Genomic DNA, 15,178 nt, shown 5'->3' on the forward strand with positions numbered 1-15,178 from the left:
GCAAATAATATTCTTGAGTCTTTTATCGATATTCATGCGTTCTGAGTGGTCTCCCTTTCTCTTCAAGTTCCTCCCTCAAGGCTATTTTTCTGTTTGTGCCTTAGTGATGTCAAACTTGTGATCTGTGCATTCTTCAGCAATTTTTTGAAAATAAACCTCCCTGATGCATTGGCTTGATACAAACTGATCTCAGCAGCCTTGGGGGCTGTGCGTGAGCTTTTGGAGCTGTGGGGGAAGGGGATGTGCATTCGTACCATCTCTTGCACAGAGCCAAGCTGTGCGGGCAGCTCTCCCAGTACACTAACTCCAAGCACAAATGAAGAGAGAAACAGCTTGCTCTGACACGATGGTGGCAGATTGATGGATTTGGCTTGATTCTGAGTTCTGATAATCTCTGGGGCTGTCACAGTGGCAGTGGAAGAATGGGGTTCTCACTCAGACATGATAAATCCCTTGGGAAGAGCACAGTCCATGTTGGAACATTTTGGTACCCCAAGTAGCAAGCAGCACTTTTTGTGTAATGGTTCAGACCACTCAGGTCTTGGTGAAATGGGACAAAGCTACCCCAGCTCTTCTACACGGCTGTGTTCTCTACGGTAGGATTGCCAGCACTAACCCTTCCAGAAGCTGCTTTGTGGTTTTTAGGATGACCAGAGCTTTGGATGTTGAACCACATGAGCCACACGAGAGACCAGGGCACTCCGGAGCTCTGTATTGTTTGCAGACATTGCATTCCCTTAATGGCAATCAACAAGAACAAACCACTTTTGTGTGGTGATGTTTTCTTTTTCTTTACACGGTTTCTCTTGCTGTGAGAAATGAAGATGTGAACAGCCCATCTGCGTTTTTGCAACACCTCTGTTCCTTGATTAGTTTGGTTTGATGGTGTCAATTTGCATGTCTATACACTTTCCAAATGTTTGTGCCACTCTCTTCTTTCTCCCCACACTGTTTTGATTTTTCCAGTTTCTTCCATAGCAGCACAGAATCAAAGAATCGTTTGAGATGGAAGGGACCCTTGGAGGTCATCTGCAATGAGCAGAGATACTTAAAGCTGTGTCAGGAGCTCAGAGCCCTGTCCAGCCTGACCTGTCACCAAGAATAAGAACTGCTTATTTGTTTATTTAATTTTTTTGGGGGGGGAATCTTCTAAAGTGACATAATCATAGTCCATCCTAAGTTGGAAAGGACTCACAAGGGTCATCTAATCCAACTCCTAGCTCTGCAGAGAACCACCTCCAAATCAGATCATATATCTGAAAGCAACAGAAATTGGGTTAAATTAAGCGATGCTTTCAAAGCAGAGACATTCCCCACTGATCTGTTATCATCCACTCAAAGGGAGGGAGGACTGCTAATCTCTGTACGGGTTTACTTTGGGAAGGGAAGAGTCTTGTTTAAAACGGCATTTCCCCAAGAAGGGATCCCAGCTGGGCCTGAGGAAAGCTTGAGGAGGAGCTGCTGGGGCCCAGGTCTTCTGCAAGAGGCTGATTTGTGTGGGCAACACAAGGATGTGCCTTCAGGATGCCCGTCCTGCAGCACCCAGTCGGTACAACAGCTGCTTACTCAGCTGCCACACGAAAGGAATCTGGTTGTCATTTGTTGGAAGCACAAAATTTTCCTTCCCTTTTCTTTGCTGCAAGCTCACCAGCAGAGCCTGCAGGAAGAGTAGAGACATAAAAGAAGGAGGCAAAAGGAGCGGTGCAAGGTGTGGTTGGCTTTCCTCAGCACCTGAAATCGTTCACCTCGGCTCCGCGCAGTGGACGTGCGTGGGCCTGCCGTGCCCGGCGGGGCAGGGAGGAACGACAAAAGAAAAGAAGCAAAAGGGGCTAAAAAATAAAGGGGATGGAAAGAACGAGCAAATAACACTCTCCTTGCCTTCTCCAGGCACAAAGGGCCGGGGGGGCCGCGGGCAGGGAGGGGTTTCCCCGGAGGCGGGGCCGCGCCGAGGTGGCCGCCGAGCGGCAGCCGGAGCGGAGCGGGCAGCGGCGGGCGGGAGCCGCCATGGAGCCGGGGGGCAGGCGCGGCCGTGCCGCCGAGGAGGCCCCGCGGCCCGAGGAGGAGGAGGTGGACCCCCGCATCCAGGTGAGGGACCTCCGGCCGCTCCCTCCCCGCGCGCGGGGACGGACGGTTCTCTTCACGAGCGGCCCGGGGCTGCCCTTTGTCGGCGTGCGGACCCCTCCCCGGCTGCTGTCGGCCGTGACCTTGGCTGCGGAGCGGGGCCGGCACCCCGAAATGCGGGGATGGGAACGGGGTGGGGGAGGAGATGGCGTAGTGTTTGAATTCTTGTTCAGAAGGAGCTGTAATGGCAGCTGCCGTTTCCCTTCTGTCGGTGCCGTTCGGAAGGCTTTTTATTCCGTCGCGTTTTATACAGACGATTTTTTTTCTCCCCTTAACCAAGCCGTGACCTGCTGCCTCCCGCGGGCACGGCGTGTATTTTTGGGTCCGGGTCCGCGGTTCGTCGCCGCTGGCCGTGAGGAGTCCCCGCGGAGTGGGGGAGGGCTCCTCTAGTTTTGCCTCTAGTCCGTATTTATTCAGAAGGTTTTACACCTTTGCTTTTGCTGTTAGAGATCAGAATGTTGGCTCGAAGGCAGGCTTAATAAACGTCGTCATCTGTCCCACTGACTGGTTGTGTTATAGAGAGGCTTGCCAAAATCCAGAGCACAGTGCTGTGTATTTCTTCTGCAGCATCTCCTGTGATCGGACTAACGTGATGCTAATATATTTGGGGGTGCCTGTTCAAGGTAGCAGATGTCAAGGTACCTTGATGAGCAGGAACAGAAATTACTCTACTTGACGTTTATTTTTACTTGTGAGGAATAGGCCAGAACAGGAAACGGGGCTGCCTTAAAATAAAGCTGTAGAGCTGCTCTGATTATTTTTCTTTTAGGCTGCAGAATAGAAGACCAGTGGCAAAGTTGTTCCAAGTGTCTCAGGTTTTCCTGTTTTCATTACATGTGTAAGCCACGGCCCTTGTGAGCTGTCTGTGGGGATGATGAACAACCGTTCTCAGAAACATTTCCCTCAGATTTCTTCATACACGTTCAACATTTTCTTCCTTTCTTTTCAGGGGGAGCTGGAAAAGCTGAATCAATCCACAGATGTAATCAATCGGAGGGAGACGGAACTGGAGGTAGGGACTTCATCCTTGCATTTTCCTTCTGTGCGTGTTGGGTTTTGTAGACAACCGAAAGAGGTTTTTGAGCAGGTTCCCTCCTGTATGGTTATCCCAAGAGGTTATTTAGCAGCAAGGAACTGATGGTAAATTTGAAAGGTGTGAGCGATGCTGACAGAGTGGAAGCCCTAAGTGGAACACCCAGCCAGCCACTGCGAAACCCTATTTTTAGGTTTTGAAATGAAACTAAGACGAGTTCTGCTTTCACAAGTGGCTCCTTTGGGTTTGGGTTCTTGCGATTATCAGCAGTGAAAGTTTGGTTGGTTATCTTTGGTATAAAAATGCCTGCCAAGATGGAAAGTTGAAGAGCTGAAGGAAAAGACTTCCTACTCAGGGGAGAAAGGGGTGTTCTACGCTGTTTAAAAATCCACTGGTGTGTTCTGGAGTGGTTGATTTGAGTTTCAGCTGGTCAGCCGTGCTTATGGAAGGTTCAGCACCGTGGATCTAATACTGGCAAATTAATCGGCCCACTTGTGCATCTAAGTTTTCTTTTGTTATCTGCAAAACAAAAGATAAAACCTGTGGTAGTGTGGGGTGAAAATACTGTTAGAGGAAAGCTGGCACAACGTTTTTACTTTAGTTCCTAAATAAATTTGATAGCATAACAGTATTTTGAATACCATAGTTCTATTCAGCTGGACAGGCTGCAGTGATCTCCGAGCTTGTTGTGTGGCAATTTTCTTCTCTTTGTTTTCTGTTTCTGGCATGTAGATCATGAATTTATTGGCAAATAGACTTGGTGGAGCTGAGGACTATTTGTTATGCAGAATTAAACTATATTTCAGCTGTGAAAAGTACTCTGTGTCACTAGCTTCATTTGAATTTTAAGAGTGAACTTAGAAAAGCAGTATGCTAGTTGATCTGTTTAGGTGCAACAGTACCAATTAAATGCATTCCAACTCCCATCAGGAGCAGTACTATATATATACATGTACTACTATGTATATGTATATATGTAACTGTTGATAGATGGCAATTTAAATGGACTTAAAACGTTTCTAGATTATTTTTTCTTGCAAAATATAAGTCCTTGCTGTTATTCTGCAGACAGAAAAGGCTGCTTGGCAGAGCTCTCTTACAGGATAAATCCACAGTTGGGAAGGAGGAGCTGAATCTTTGGAACAGTGATCCCAGTTCTGAAATCCTTGAGTGCTGCTGAAGAACATGGGCTTCTGGGAGAGCCGTGCTGGATTTGCCTTTGAAGTTTTGGCTGCTTGCCCCTTGTGTTGCCCATTTCTTGTCTGTGTTGTTGCTGCTGTTGCGAGATGGTTCATTAGATGATGAGCTTTTTTGTTTCCTTACGAACAATGGAGTTATATTTATCCCGTTCTTCCGTTATTGAAAATACGGAGTGAATAATGTAGTAGCTGACTTTATAATAGTTGACGTTAATGGGAACACAGTATCATTAGGCTATTTACTTTACAGGAAGCTGATACAGTACAGCTCATGGTATTACTTTGTGGTCCATTCATTTCCACTGTTGGATATTTCTTGGATGATCTGAAAAAGCGAATGGAGGGTTTGAAGGGAGGGTACATTTCCTTGAAGGAAGATCAGGAAAAACCCTCATGTTTTCCTGACTTGAAGTACTCTCTAATAAGCAGGAAGAGCAACCTTGTGGCATCTAAATTCTGAGTCTGCTTTGGACTTCCTGCAGCTTTGCATGGCTTCTCCAGCTGGATTGCTGTGTGTGCCGGCTCTTTCCAGATCCCAATAACAGGAAAAATGCTGTCGCTGTTATGTATTTGTAAATCCCATGCTTTCGTTCTCACTGTGCCTCAGGTCTACATCTGCAAAACGGTCATGTTTACCCGATAGGAATGATGTGGGGCTAACATCAGTAAATATCTCTAGGATTGTGACATTGCACTCTCCCAGTGCAGCCACAGGCGTGTCCGTGTTTTAATGATGTCAGAGCTGTTGGAGTTGGCTGCTCACAGCGGTGACAAAATGAGGGATCCCATTTGGAGCTGATCAGCCTACCTTCTTAAAACAAATAAAAATAATAATAAAAAAATAATAAAAATCTGTACCCGAATCACCCCGTGAGAAGTGTGATTTTACATGCGTGGCATGACTTGAAGAGAAATGTAGAAGTTGGCTAAATCTATTCTTTTAGTTGGTATAATCACTCATTTTTTGCTCTTTTGGCCTATCCCACTAAAACCTGAAGGACTGCCCTGACCTTATAGTACTCACAGCCTGTTCAGGACCTGCAGAGCCGATAAAGGGCACTGAGTGGCTGGTAGTTGTGTTCCCTTAATGTATTGCCTGTTAATGAATCTTTGATTGGTTTCATTTAAAACCCGTCAAGCCAATCTTGCTAAGTGCAACACTGAGTTACTGACACAACAAAAGGATGATAAAGGCCCTCCAGAGGATTGAACGCTTGGCTTTCCCTGTGTCCCCGATTGTGTTGGAAGCCTCTCTGAAGAGGTGTTGGAAACATCTTGCAGTGGAGATAGAAGCAGGTTTTGACCAAATACAAGTTTGAGCAGCGCCTTGCTATTTCAGTATTTTTCCTGTTTACTGGGAACACATCTGCATGGGAACTCTCATCAGGAGCCTGGAAACGCACTTAGCAAATGTGCACAGCATGCCCATCCATCTAACCCCTATGAATTGTTGACCAGCTCCTAGAGGTACGATTCAGCTGCAGCAGATCAATCAAGGGAACCTCTGGCAGCATTGCAGGGGGAAAAATGCAGCACATACCGTTAAAATTACCACTGGAATCCTAGCAATCCCAATGTGGTTTTTGTTAGAGCTTTTGTGTTGCTGGAGCTTCAAGCCTGCTAGTGTTTATTAAGGGACAATGATTGCACACAAAAACTAGAGCTAAGCAGTGCTACTTCCAGCTATGTTTAAGTGAGGTTTGTTTAGGATCCTTCTTGTATGCTTGTCTAGATCCTTTAGTCCCGATCTGCAAGGCTTTGTGCTCCTTTTAGTCCCACATTTGTCCTAAGGGTTACTCTGGGTTGATGTGGAACAGTGTCACAGGAAAGGGTTGCGTCTGCCGTGGTGCTCTCACTTGTAAGCCCTACCAGCATGGGAACCCCTTGCAAAAGAGGAAGGGCTGTCCTTTCCACTTCCCCCTTCATATGTTTGGTTTATAGGGCTCAAGCTTCATATTTTGACCATGTCCCATGTAAGAATCTTCTTTTATTTTTATTTTTAAAGAAAAGATCTAAGTCCAGGTTTTAGAAAAATGGCCTGTCAGCATCAGGAATCTCATTCTGTGCATACCTGAGTGCGCTGGGGAAATTTATCTGTAGGGCCATCAACCACCCCGTGCAGTGTTTTCCAGCATCCCAGCAAAGAGTGCTCAGCAGAGGGGGGAGCAGTTCAGCAGCCCTTCTTCCTGTTGTCTTTGGAAGCGTGATATTTGTGTGTGATGGATTTGTCCAGCACTAAGAGCTCTTTCCCTGTCTGTATTATCTGCTTGTTTCCGTAGGAAATGGCTTCTACATGGGGATTGGTGTTACAGTACTTATTTTGCCATCTGCTTTTGTCTTTGGATGAGTAAGGAAGGGCTTCTTCCTTAACTCCTAGTGGTAGTTTTCTGAGCGCATGCCTGCCTGCATCTGCTGTGTGTGCAGTGGGACAGCATACCTGCTCCCACCCCTGCACATTGCTGGTTCTGACCCCACTGTGTCTCTGACAGAGGAAGGCAGGGAGGAGCACTGCCTCCCTCCTGCAAGCACAGAGCTCGTCTCTGGAGAATCCTCATTGCCCATGCACCTCCATGCTGGTATAATGGGTTGTCAGAGGTTCTACGCACCAAATTGTCAGGATGGGCATAGGACAGCCTTTGTGAATGAAATAAAGACGTGGAGTGAGAGTCTAGTTAGGAAGGCTGTAACTTCAGTGGGAGGTTTGAGGACTGCTTTTCTTTTGCATTTTGCAGCAGGTGTGGAGGGTTAGGTGTCTTAATCAGATTTGTACCTAACCTGCTAGCCTTTGTGCTGGGAAGCCAGCCTCTTTGGAGGAACTGAAGTACAGAAGCTAAAAGCTGAGGATTGTGCTAGAAAAGCTGCACAACATATGCTGTGCTGTCTTGGCTCTTCTAACGGCAGGGAATTGCAGGAGTTTTCTTTCTCTGGTATTTGTGGCACTGGGTGAAAGTCTGAGTGTAGCAAGTTTGCAGCTCAGTAGTAACACTCACAGGGTGCTCATCGCACTGCAGGACTAGATGAGCAATGAGGATGGTGTGGAAGGCTTCACCGGTGCTTGGAACCATGGGGATACTGTATCACCATGCTGATGGTGAGCTTGTACATTTTTGGAGTGAGTGTTTATAGACTCATGGAATGGCTTAGATTGAAAGGGACCTTAAAGCCCACACAGTGCCAACCCCCTGCCTTGGGCAGGGCTGCCACCCACTGGATCAGGCTGCCGAGGGCCCCATCCAACCTGACCTTGATTGCCTTCTGGGATGGGGTGCCACAGCTTCTCTATCTGGGGTGCTTATGGTTCTTCACATGAAGAGTAAAACCAGCTGGTATGGTTGTATTTCTTATTTGAACTAATCTGGGTTGCCTGCCAGGGAAGTTTTCTGCTGTCCCGTGGCTGCTGACATCTATAGATGTCCTGCCAGCACGCTGATATAGCCATGTGTTTCAGGGGAGCTGTGCCCTGCTTGTAGGAGGAGATGAAGCACTGGTTCCCAGTAGGACCCTGCAGTCATCAAGACCATGAGAGCTGAACTGGTGTGGACTAGGTAGGCTGGCGAGGGTGAATGCACTGAGATGTGTGAGGAGCTCACATGGCAGTGTAGGTGTGTAACATGGGACCCATTTGCTCTTGTAGCGTAGCTAGAGCATCAGGGCAACAAGAGCAGGGTGCCTGGTGGAGAAGTGTTTAAAGGTTTACAAGTCCTGGGTGCCTCAGGTGCCAGTTAGAGGATGAGTTACAGTATAGTAATTTGAATGCAGTGGTAGGAGGTTCATGGATCCAGAAGCTGCACTATCCTTGGTATTTTTTGGTTTGGTTTTGCTCTTCTGTTTTCCTGTTGGCTAAGTGTGTATGTAATAGTTACATGAGTATATTTGGGGTAGGTCTCTAAGCACAGATTCACCTAGTGGTAGTACAAAGTTGCTGTTGTCAGATTTCTTTGTTCCAAGTGCTTATCTTACTGACGTGGGAACTGAATTTTTTGATGATGTGCTACATAAGGGCTTATTATTTTTTTAAAGCTTGATACATTTATGTTTGTTTTTCCTTTATTCATTTTCCATACCTGGTATCCAGATACGCAACCTGTACAAGTCGAAAACCAGACCTTCAGGTGCACTTGTTTAGAAATGATTCAACCTTTTCTCACTGAGGAACTCATTGACTCTATACATATTGTTTGAATGATACACTTCATCCTTTCACTTCATCATTTCATCCTTGGATTATTGGCTGGATTCAAGTTTTTACAATAATAAGTCTCTGTTTTGGCTCTGCCACCCATGTAAGTATTTCCTTAGAATAAATTGGAGCACCTTAAAGAAGAAAGCTTTTTTGCTCCGGAGGAAAAAATACTACTGGTGCTGTTTAAGGTTTAAAATAACCCTGAAAAGGAACCAAATCAGCTTTTACTGAAGTATGTTTCCTTTTCTGTGAAACTAGTGTACTGTTGCAGATTTTTCCACTTCTCTGAGCATAGTTGCAGGCTTCAATGTATATTCATTCTTTCAATGAATAAACAGTGGTGCATTCTAGAAATCCTCATCAGTAATGATGAAACCCTCCTGAATTAGAGCACATCCTCAAGCCAGCTGCTTCCTGATTTATCACCACATCCCTCTAGCAGTCTGCCTAAATCCTGGTCTCTAATTAGAATTACAAGGCTTGTCAGTAGCTCACATGGCCCTTCCTCTCAGGCTCTTTAAACCCTGGGCCAGATCTCAGCTTATATTTGCATCTCTCTGCAGCAGTACCATTGATTTAGAGTCTGGGTTGGATACTGAGATTGAAATCAGGATCGCTCTGCTTAATGGTGTGGAAGTTTCAGTGGAGCAGAAAAGAAGAAGAAATGTAACCTCTTCAGCTAATCACGTAAAGGGCAACTCTCCTCATATGGAAGAAGTTGGAATTTACGGTTCTTAAATATAACAATTAACAATCAAATGGAAAGTGAAACCTGTATCAGGCGGTACAAGCCTTGTCTGAAAAGACAGGCTTTAATGATGGATAATCTTTCTTCAATGACCTGGAAGGTTTTTATTGTCTCTCTTGAGGTGTTTATAAAACAGAAGGAGGAGCTGACTTGAAAATATACCACTGCCATGTGGGAAGAGTCTGATTCTTCGTCCTGCAGAAAGCAAATCCTGTCTGTCCTCATCTGCACTATGAAATGGTGCCTCTATTGATGACGCTTATTGGGGTGGGACATGTGCTGAAGTGTAGGAGATGCTGAGCCTGTTTGAGTGCCAGCTTGCTGTGGGATTAGGCCTGCCTGCTAACCCAGCTTAGTTAGTGAAAGGAAAGGCACAAGGAGTGAGTAGGATGCTAAAAATTGTGTTGAAAATCTCTAGTAAATATCCAGCCATCAAAACTGGTGAAGCAAGATCAGGGAGCCTTCTGGCAAGTGTCCTTTGGAAAGAGTGCGGTGGAAATGCGAAGTCACAGCCTGAATCAGTGATTGAGCATCTGGTGGGAAGGCAGAGCCAACCCAGGGGAGCTCAGCTGCTTGCAGTGCTCCTAAGTGACTGGAAGTGGTGGAGCCAGGATCTGTCCCTTCCCAGACCTCACTGAAGGGTTGGCAGTGGAGGTGAGGGTATCTCACTGGAGATCCTTGCCTACTTGAGGCCTTACAAGGGTAAGCAGATTTTTCCCTCTGTTTCTGTGTCCACAGCTGCTTTATTTGAGCAAATGCTCACTTGCTTCAGCCTAGGACTTCGTTATCCTGCTATCATAGCTGTGCTTTCCGTTGTATTATAACGTTACAGAGGACAAACTTGAGTTTTTGTAATGCTACTTGTGCTCCTGAACCAGTGTGAACGGTAAGGCAGATGAGGTATGTTTGCCACCTGGCTGTATCTCAGAAGTGGTTACATTACTGTTTGCCTTCTCTGGAATATTTCCCTAGCTCTTCCTCTCTGAGAAATCCTGCAACAGCAACTGGCCCAGGCTATTGCAAGCTTTCTATAAAAGCTGCCTCTGGAAGATAAACATTTGCTGCCCAGGATCCTAGCATTACAATGCAGTACTAGGTTCTTGTTGTTACCACTACTAACTCTTGGCTTGTGTGCAGGTCTGAAGAGCAACCTGGAAGTAGGAAACCAGACATAAATTTTAAAGCTCTAATCTTTGGATTTTTTTTTTTTCCCCCTTTTTGCTTTGCAACATTTTGAAGGATGCACGCCAGAAGTTCCGCTCTGTGCTGGTTGAAGCTACAGTAAAACTGGATGAACTGGTAAAGAAGATTGGGAAAGCTGTAGAAGATTCTAAACCTTACTGGGAAGCTCGGAGGGTGGCCAGGCAGGTAAGAACTTTCTGCCTTATAAGCTTATGCTAGAAAGCACATAGTGACTGCATCACTTCTCTGCTATTAATAACATCATAAGTGTAGGCTCTCGGCTGACACTGGTTTTTGTCTTGGGTTGCATGTCAGCCATATGAAACGATGGCAAAGTGTGCTGCTTATTCGCAGTCACATCTGCACATGTTCTTCAGTCCATGAGCAGCTACAACAAATGGACTATGAACAGTAAGAGGACCAGTGCTTTTCTCCCTCATTACCAATGGCCTTTCAGAGCCTTCCTCTTGGCAGTTGTAATTGTTTGAAAACATAGTGTATGCCTTGTGTGTCTGCTTTGCTTTTTCATCTTAAAGCAAAATGTTGAACAGGTGAAAGGCTGCAACTCGAAGCTGCTGGTGAAGAGGCTCAAGTTGACAAACCTGGAGAAGCCTGCATGCTTTGGTGCTGATGAGGTTGTGCTGAAGCAGGATTGTGCTAAGTGCAGGTCTAAAATTTGTTGGCATTGGTAGAAATTGAGCTTTGCTTTTTGTATGATTATGTGGACCTTACCAGCCTCACTCCGAGTACCAAAGCTAACTTTTTTATTGATAGGCCCCAGAAATTGTTTTTGATGTTGGTTTTTTCTTTGTTGAAAAGGCCACGCGTGGCTGAGGTGGGAAAGGATGATGAGTGAAGGTAAGGATGTGCTCCACTGGCTGCAAGGGAAGCAAGAAATCTTTTGAGATGGCAGGCATCTTTTTCACCTTACAGAAGGATTAACCGAGAACTGAGTATGCGGTGGCTTAGGGAATGCTTCTGCTTAATGTCTGTGGTGGATTCTGCTGGTGCTGAGCCATTGTCTCAGTGAGTGGAGATGTGTGGGGATTATTAAACTTAATCATTGAGAGTAGAAACTGCAAAGTAAAGAAGTAAACTCTGCTTCTGAACACAGCGTGGTGGCTGCTGCTCTGAAAGCAGCCCAATCCACAGGGACTGTGATGTATGGTAGAGGTAAACCAGTCGTGACCTAGAGAAAGAAAGTTAGTAATAAAATAAGGTGAACAGTTAGCTCCTTGATCTTGTGCTAACTAATGCACCTAATATCAATCAATAAATAAAAAGGCCTTGCCTCTAATGTGATCCCATACTTCTCTCACTATAAACAGCTACAGAATAACTGCAGAATGCGTAGGATTTCAGGAGTTATACTTGGAAAAGTCAGTGATGAAAACACGGACATTTGCAGTACCAAAAATTCAGATGACTTTGAGGTTTGTAATGTCACACACTGAGAGCAGTGAACTTTGTCCTCTGTCCTGAAGCTGGCAGCAGATTATGTCCTGAAATGGAATTTCTTGATCCTACGTCTTTGCTGCAACCAAACTTCATTCAATCGCAGTTGTTCAGAGGTGCTCTGTGAGAACTCTTAAAAAAACAAAACCAACCCAAACTGCTTCAAGTCCTGAGATTTGCAAAATCACTCCTCTTGCGTTGGGCTTGTTAGGAAATACCGTGTTTTTCTTCTGATTCATTTTATCATTAGCTGGATTTAACTGCTACTTATCCCAGATCTGCTAATTGGCTACACAAATCTTTTAATTCCTTAATACTTGACAGCATAACACCCCCCCCCCCAACCTTTTTTTTAAATTATTATTATTTTTATGTATTTGTTTTTTTTTTAAGTGGAGATTCCCCTACTTACCATTCATTTGACTTCTCTCCTTTTTGTGTTTAGTACTGAGTCATGGAACAGAGTTTTCTCTCTGTATCTGCTCAGGAGATGAAGCTGGGATGTTATTTCTGGTTATCTTTTGGCTCCTTCAATCTTGTTTAGCTTCAATCTTGAAATACAAAATATTAAGGGAAAGAGGAATGTTAGTGTTGTGAGCAGGGCATGTGTTGGAAAATGGGAGATAGGAAAGATTGATGGCAGTGTCAGTACGGCATCTGCCCAAAGAGTTTTTCTAGTCTTGGCTTAGTCTGGGAAACTTCAGTTTAATTGGGAACAAATTTCCTGTATAAAGCAGGATAGGATATGAAACTGAAGGAGAGTACCAGAATATTAATGTGGTTAGGTGGCAGCCCAGCACCTTTCTTTTACGCTTTGATTTCTGAAGTTTTAAAGAAACTGTGGGAATAGCTTTCTCTTTCCATTTGAGTCTGGAAAAAACATTGAGCTTATCAAGTTTTTTCTTTCTACCTTTTGTCTTTTCAAGTATTCTCGAGCCAGTACGTTACTTCTGAAAATAGAGGCGCAAGGTTCTCAGTGGTGGAAAGAGCTTGAATAAACAATAAGTGGCAAAATGCATGACTGTGCGTAAGGGAAAGGGAAGTGTAAATTCTTGTTCTCTACAAAAGGAAGTAAAAATATGACCAATAAATTGAAGTCTGCTGGAAACAAGGAGCTGAGTGATTAAAGAAACCTAGCTTGGATGAAGTGCAGGAGTTGTCTAGTGTTACTTGAGTTTAAGATGCCAGTTGTAGGGCAGTTTATCTTATAAAAGCTGTATTTAATCATACAAAAGACTGTGCCTTCATGTTGCACCAGCATGATTCTCTCATAGAGATAACTCTTATTAAGATAAAATGCAATAAAATGGAACGAGGGCATTGATGTAGGGTCAGCAAAAAACAGGTCCCCGAATCAAGTACACCATGGAGAAGCTTTAGGACCACGAGTCCTTTTGTCTCCTCACCCTTATCCACATCTTGTGCAATCCTGTGTTGGCAGAAGATGGGGAATTCAAAACGAATCCTCCTATGCAAGATTCCTGTAACATCTTGTTTGTATAATGTATGCCAAGAGAATTTCAGCTTAGTCTATTTCAGAGCCAAACTTTGCTATAACAGACCAATAGTGCCTTAGTGTTTGAGAGCTTTGTCCTCCAAAGTGGTGGCACAGGGAATCAGAATACTGCCCATTGACACCAAAGTATTGATATTCAGCTTTGCTGAGGCTGCAAGCGAAAAGATAATGCTCTTGACCATGCAGGTTTTATACCACTTATGCAGAGATAACTTGTTGTGGTTCCTTATTTGGTATTGCGGTGGGCCTTTTATTTTCATGGTGGGAATAGAGCATTTTGATTCAAATTATTTACTTAATTGGTTTTTAATGTGTTTTTGCTGCGAGGAGTTTTTTATGGTGTTATCTTTGACTTACACCGTAATGCTCGTGTCCAATGGAAGAACCTTGGCATATAACTGGGGCTCGTGTACATGTGCAAGCAGTGATCACATTACAGCAATCTGAAGTTCACCTAATCCAGAAGGTGGTCTGGGTTCCAGACATTGGGAAGACTGATTTATTTATTTATTTATTTATATATTTCCTTTCCCATGTCTTTATTACTTTCTTTTCTTTACTTAGTAATCTGCTTTGCTCTGTGACTAGTCTGAAAATACTATTTCTTTTCTGCCCAATGGTAATGGGAAAGAAGGAGGGCATTACCAGGAAACATTAGTAATATAAACAATAGCATAGGTCCTGAGCCTCTGAGGTAAGGAGTGTCCTAAGCCACTGTTGACTTAGCATTTTGTTGGGGCTGGGACTGCAAAACTCCTATGCAATAGTATCCAAGAAAGCAGTGGGAATTAGAGAAGCGTTACTTCATCAGTGGCAGCATGCTCTGGGACAGGATGCTGTGCAAAAGCAAGTGTGGTCTATTGCATAAATCATTGGGCTGTCCAGGGTCAGTTTTGTTCTGCTGCATGGCTTAGAGAAATTACTTCATCTTTCCCTTAGATCCCATGTGAAATGGAGCTGTCAGGCTTCTGCGAAGCTGAGTTCATTAAGGGAAGTGAAAGCACTTTGGGGTTATAGGGTAAAAGGTGCCTTTAAAACACTGCTGTTAGTACGTCATCTCTCGTGAACCCAGAGACAAACCAAACAGGAGAACTTTTCTGCTTTGCTTCTGATGGGGACGAAAAAAAGATCTGATAAAAATGTATTCCCTCACCCCCATAAGTAGGAAAATCCATGTGTTTGTAGTGACCCTACTCAGAATGAAAGCCTTGGGAGTGTTGCTTTTAAGCGAGACTTATCTGCTGTTACTAAGTTCTGTATGCAAAGTGAGAAGTTATGTTTTATTCCCCCAGTACTGGCTCACATGGGAGTAGGTGTGGATGCTTTGCTCAGCTTTAGTACTGAATCTGTCTGGGAGGGATGTGGTTATGCTTAGTGATATTCTCCACACTCCCTGCCCTGTTTAGCTTTAATAAAAAGGTCATTGGAAAGCCTGATTCAGTTATCACTGAGCAATCATTTCCTCTTTCAAATATGATTTTAGTTGGATTTGACTGGGAGGATCAAATGTTCATGGTGGACACCAGTAGACCAAAGTGGGTACATAGGAGTCACCTCAATCAGCTGTACCTACTGAAGGGTTTAGAGTCTTGTTGAAGGTAGTCACTTGAGTCCCTGCTGGCTCTAATCAGAGGTGAGAGACAGCTGCATTTGAAGTCTTCTAAGATACATCCCTCTTGCAAGCAGTATGGTACTACAGATGGTAACTTGCTTATCTCTGGAGATGAAGGTTTTTTTATGT

General features: G+C 44.5%; 1 protein-coding gene across 1 annotated transcript in view; it reads left to right on the plus strand.

Annotated features, from left to right (window-relative positions):
* Nucleotides 1-1,941: 1,941 nt before the first annotated feature.
* SH3BP5 (SH3 domain binding protein 5) overlaps nt 1,942-15,178 on the plus strand; it is a 39,803-nt gene continuing 26,566 nt past the window's right edge. Inside the window, exons 1-3 of the mRNA XM_072327563.1 lie at nt 1,942-2,085; nt 3,071-3,133; nt 10,524-10,652. Coding sequence (XP_072183664.1) covers nt 2,005-2,085; nt 3,071-3,133; nt 10,524-10,652 — 273 coding nt within the window. The 5' untranslated portion in view covers nt 1,942-2,004. The remainder of the gene's footprint in view (nt 2,086-3,070; nt 3,134-10,523; nt 10,653-15,178) is intronic.

Source organism: Excalfactoria chinensis, chromosome 2 (genome assembly GCF_039878825.1).
Source record: "Excalfactoria chinensis isolate bCotChi1 chromosome 2, bCotChi1.hap2, whole genome shotgun sequence".
In the NCBI taxonomy this organism is placed as follows: Eukaryota; Metazoa; Chordata; class Aves; order Galliformes; family Phasianidae; genus Excalfactoria; species Excalfactoria chinensis.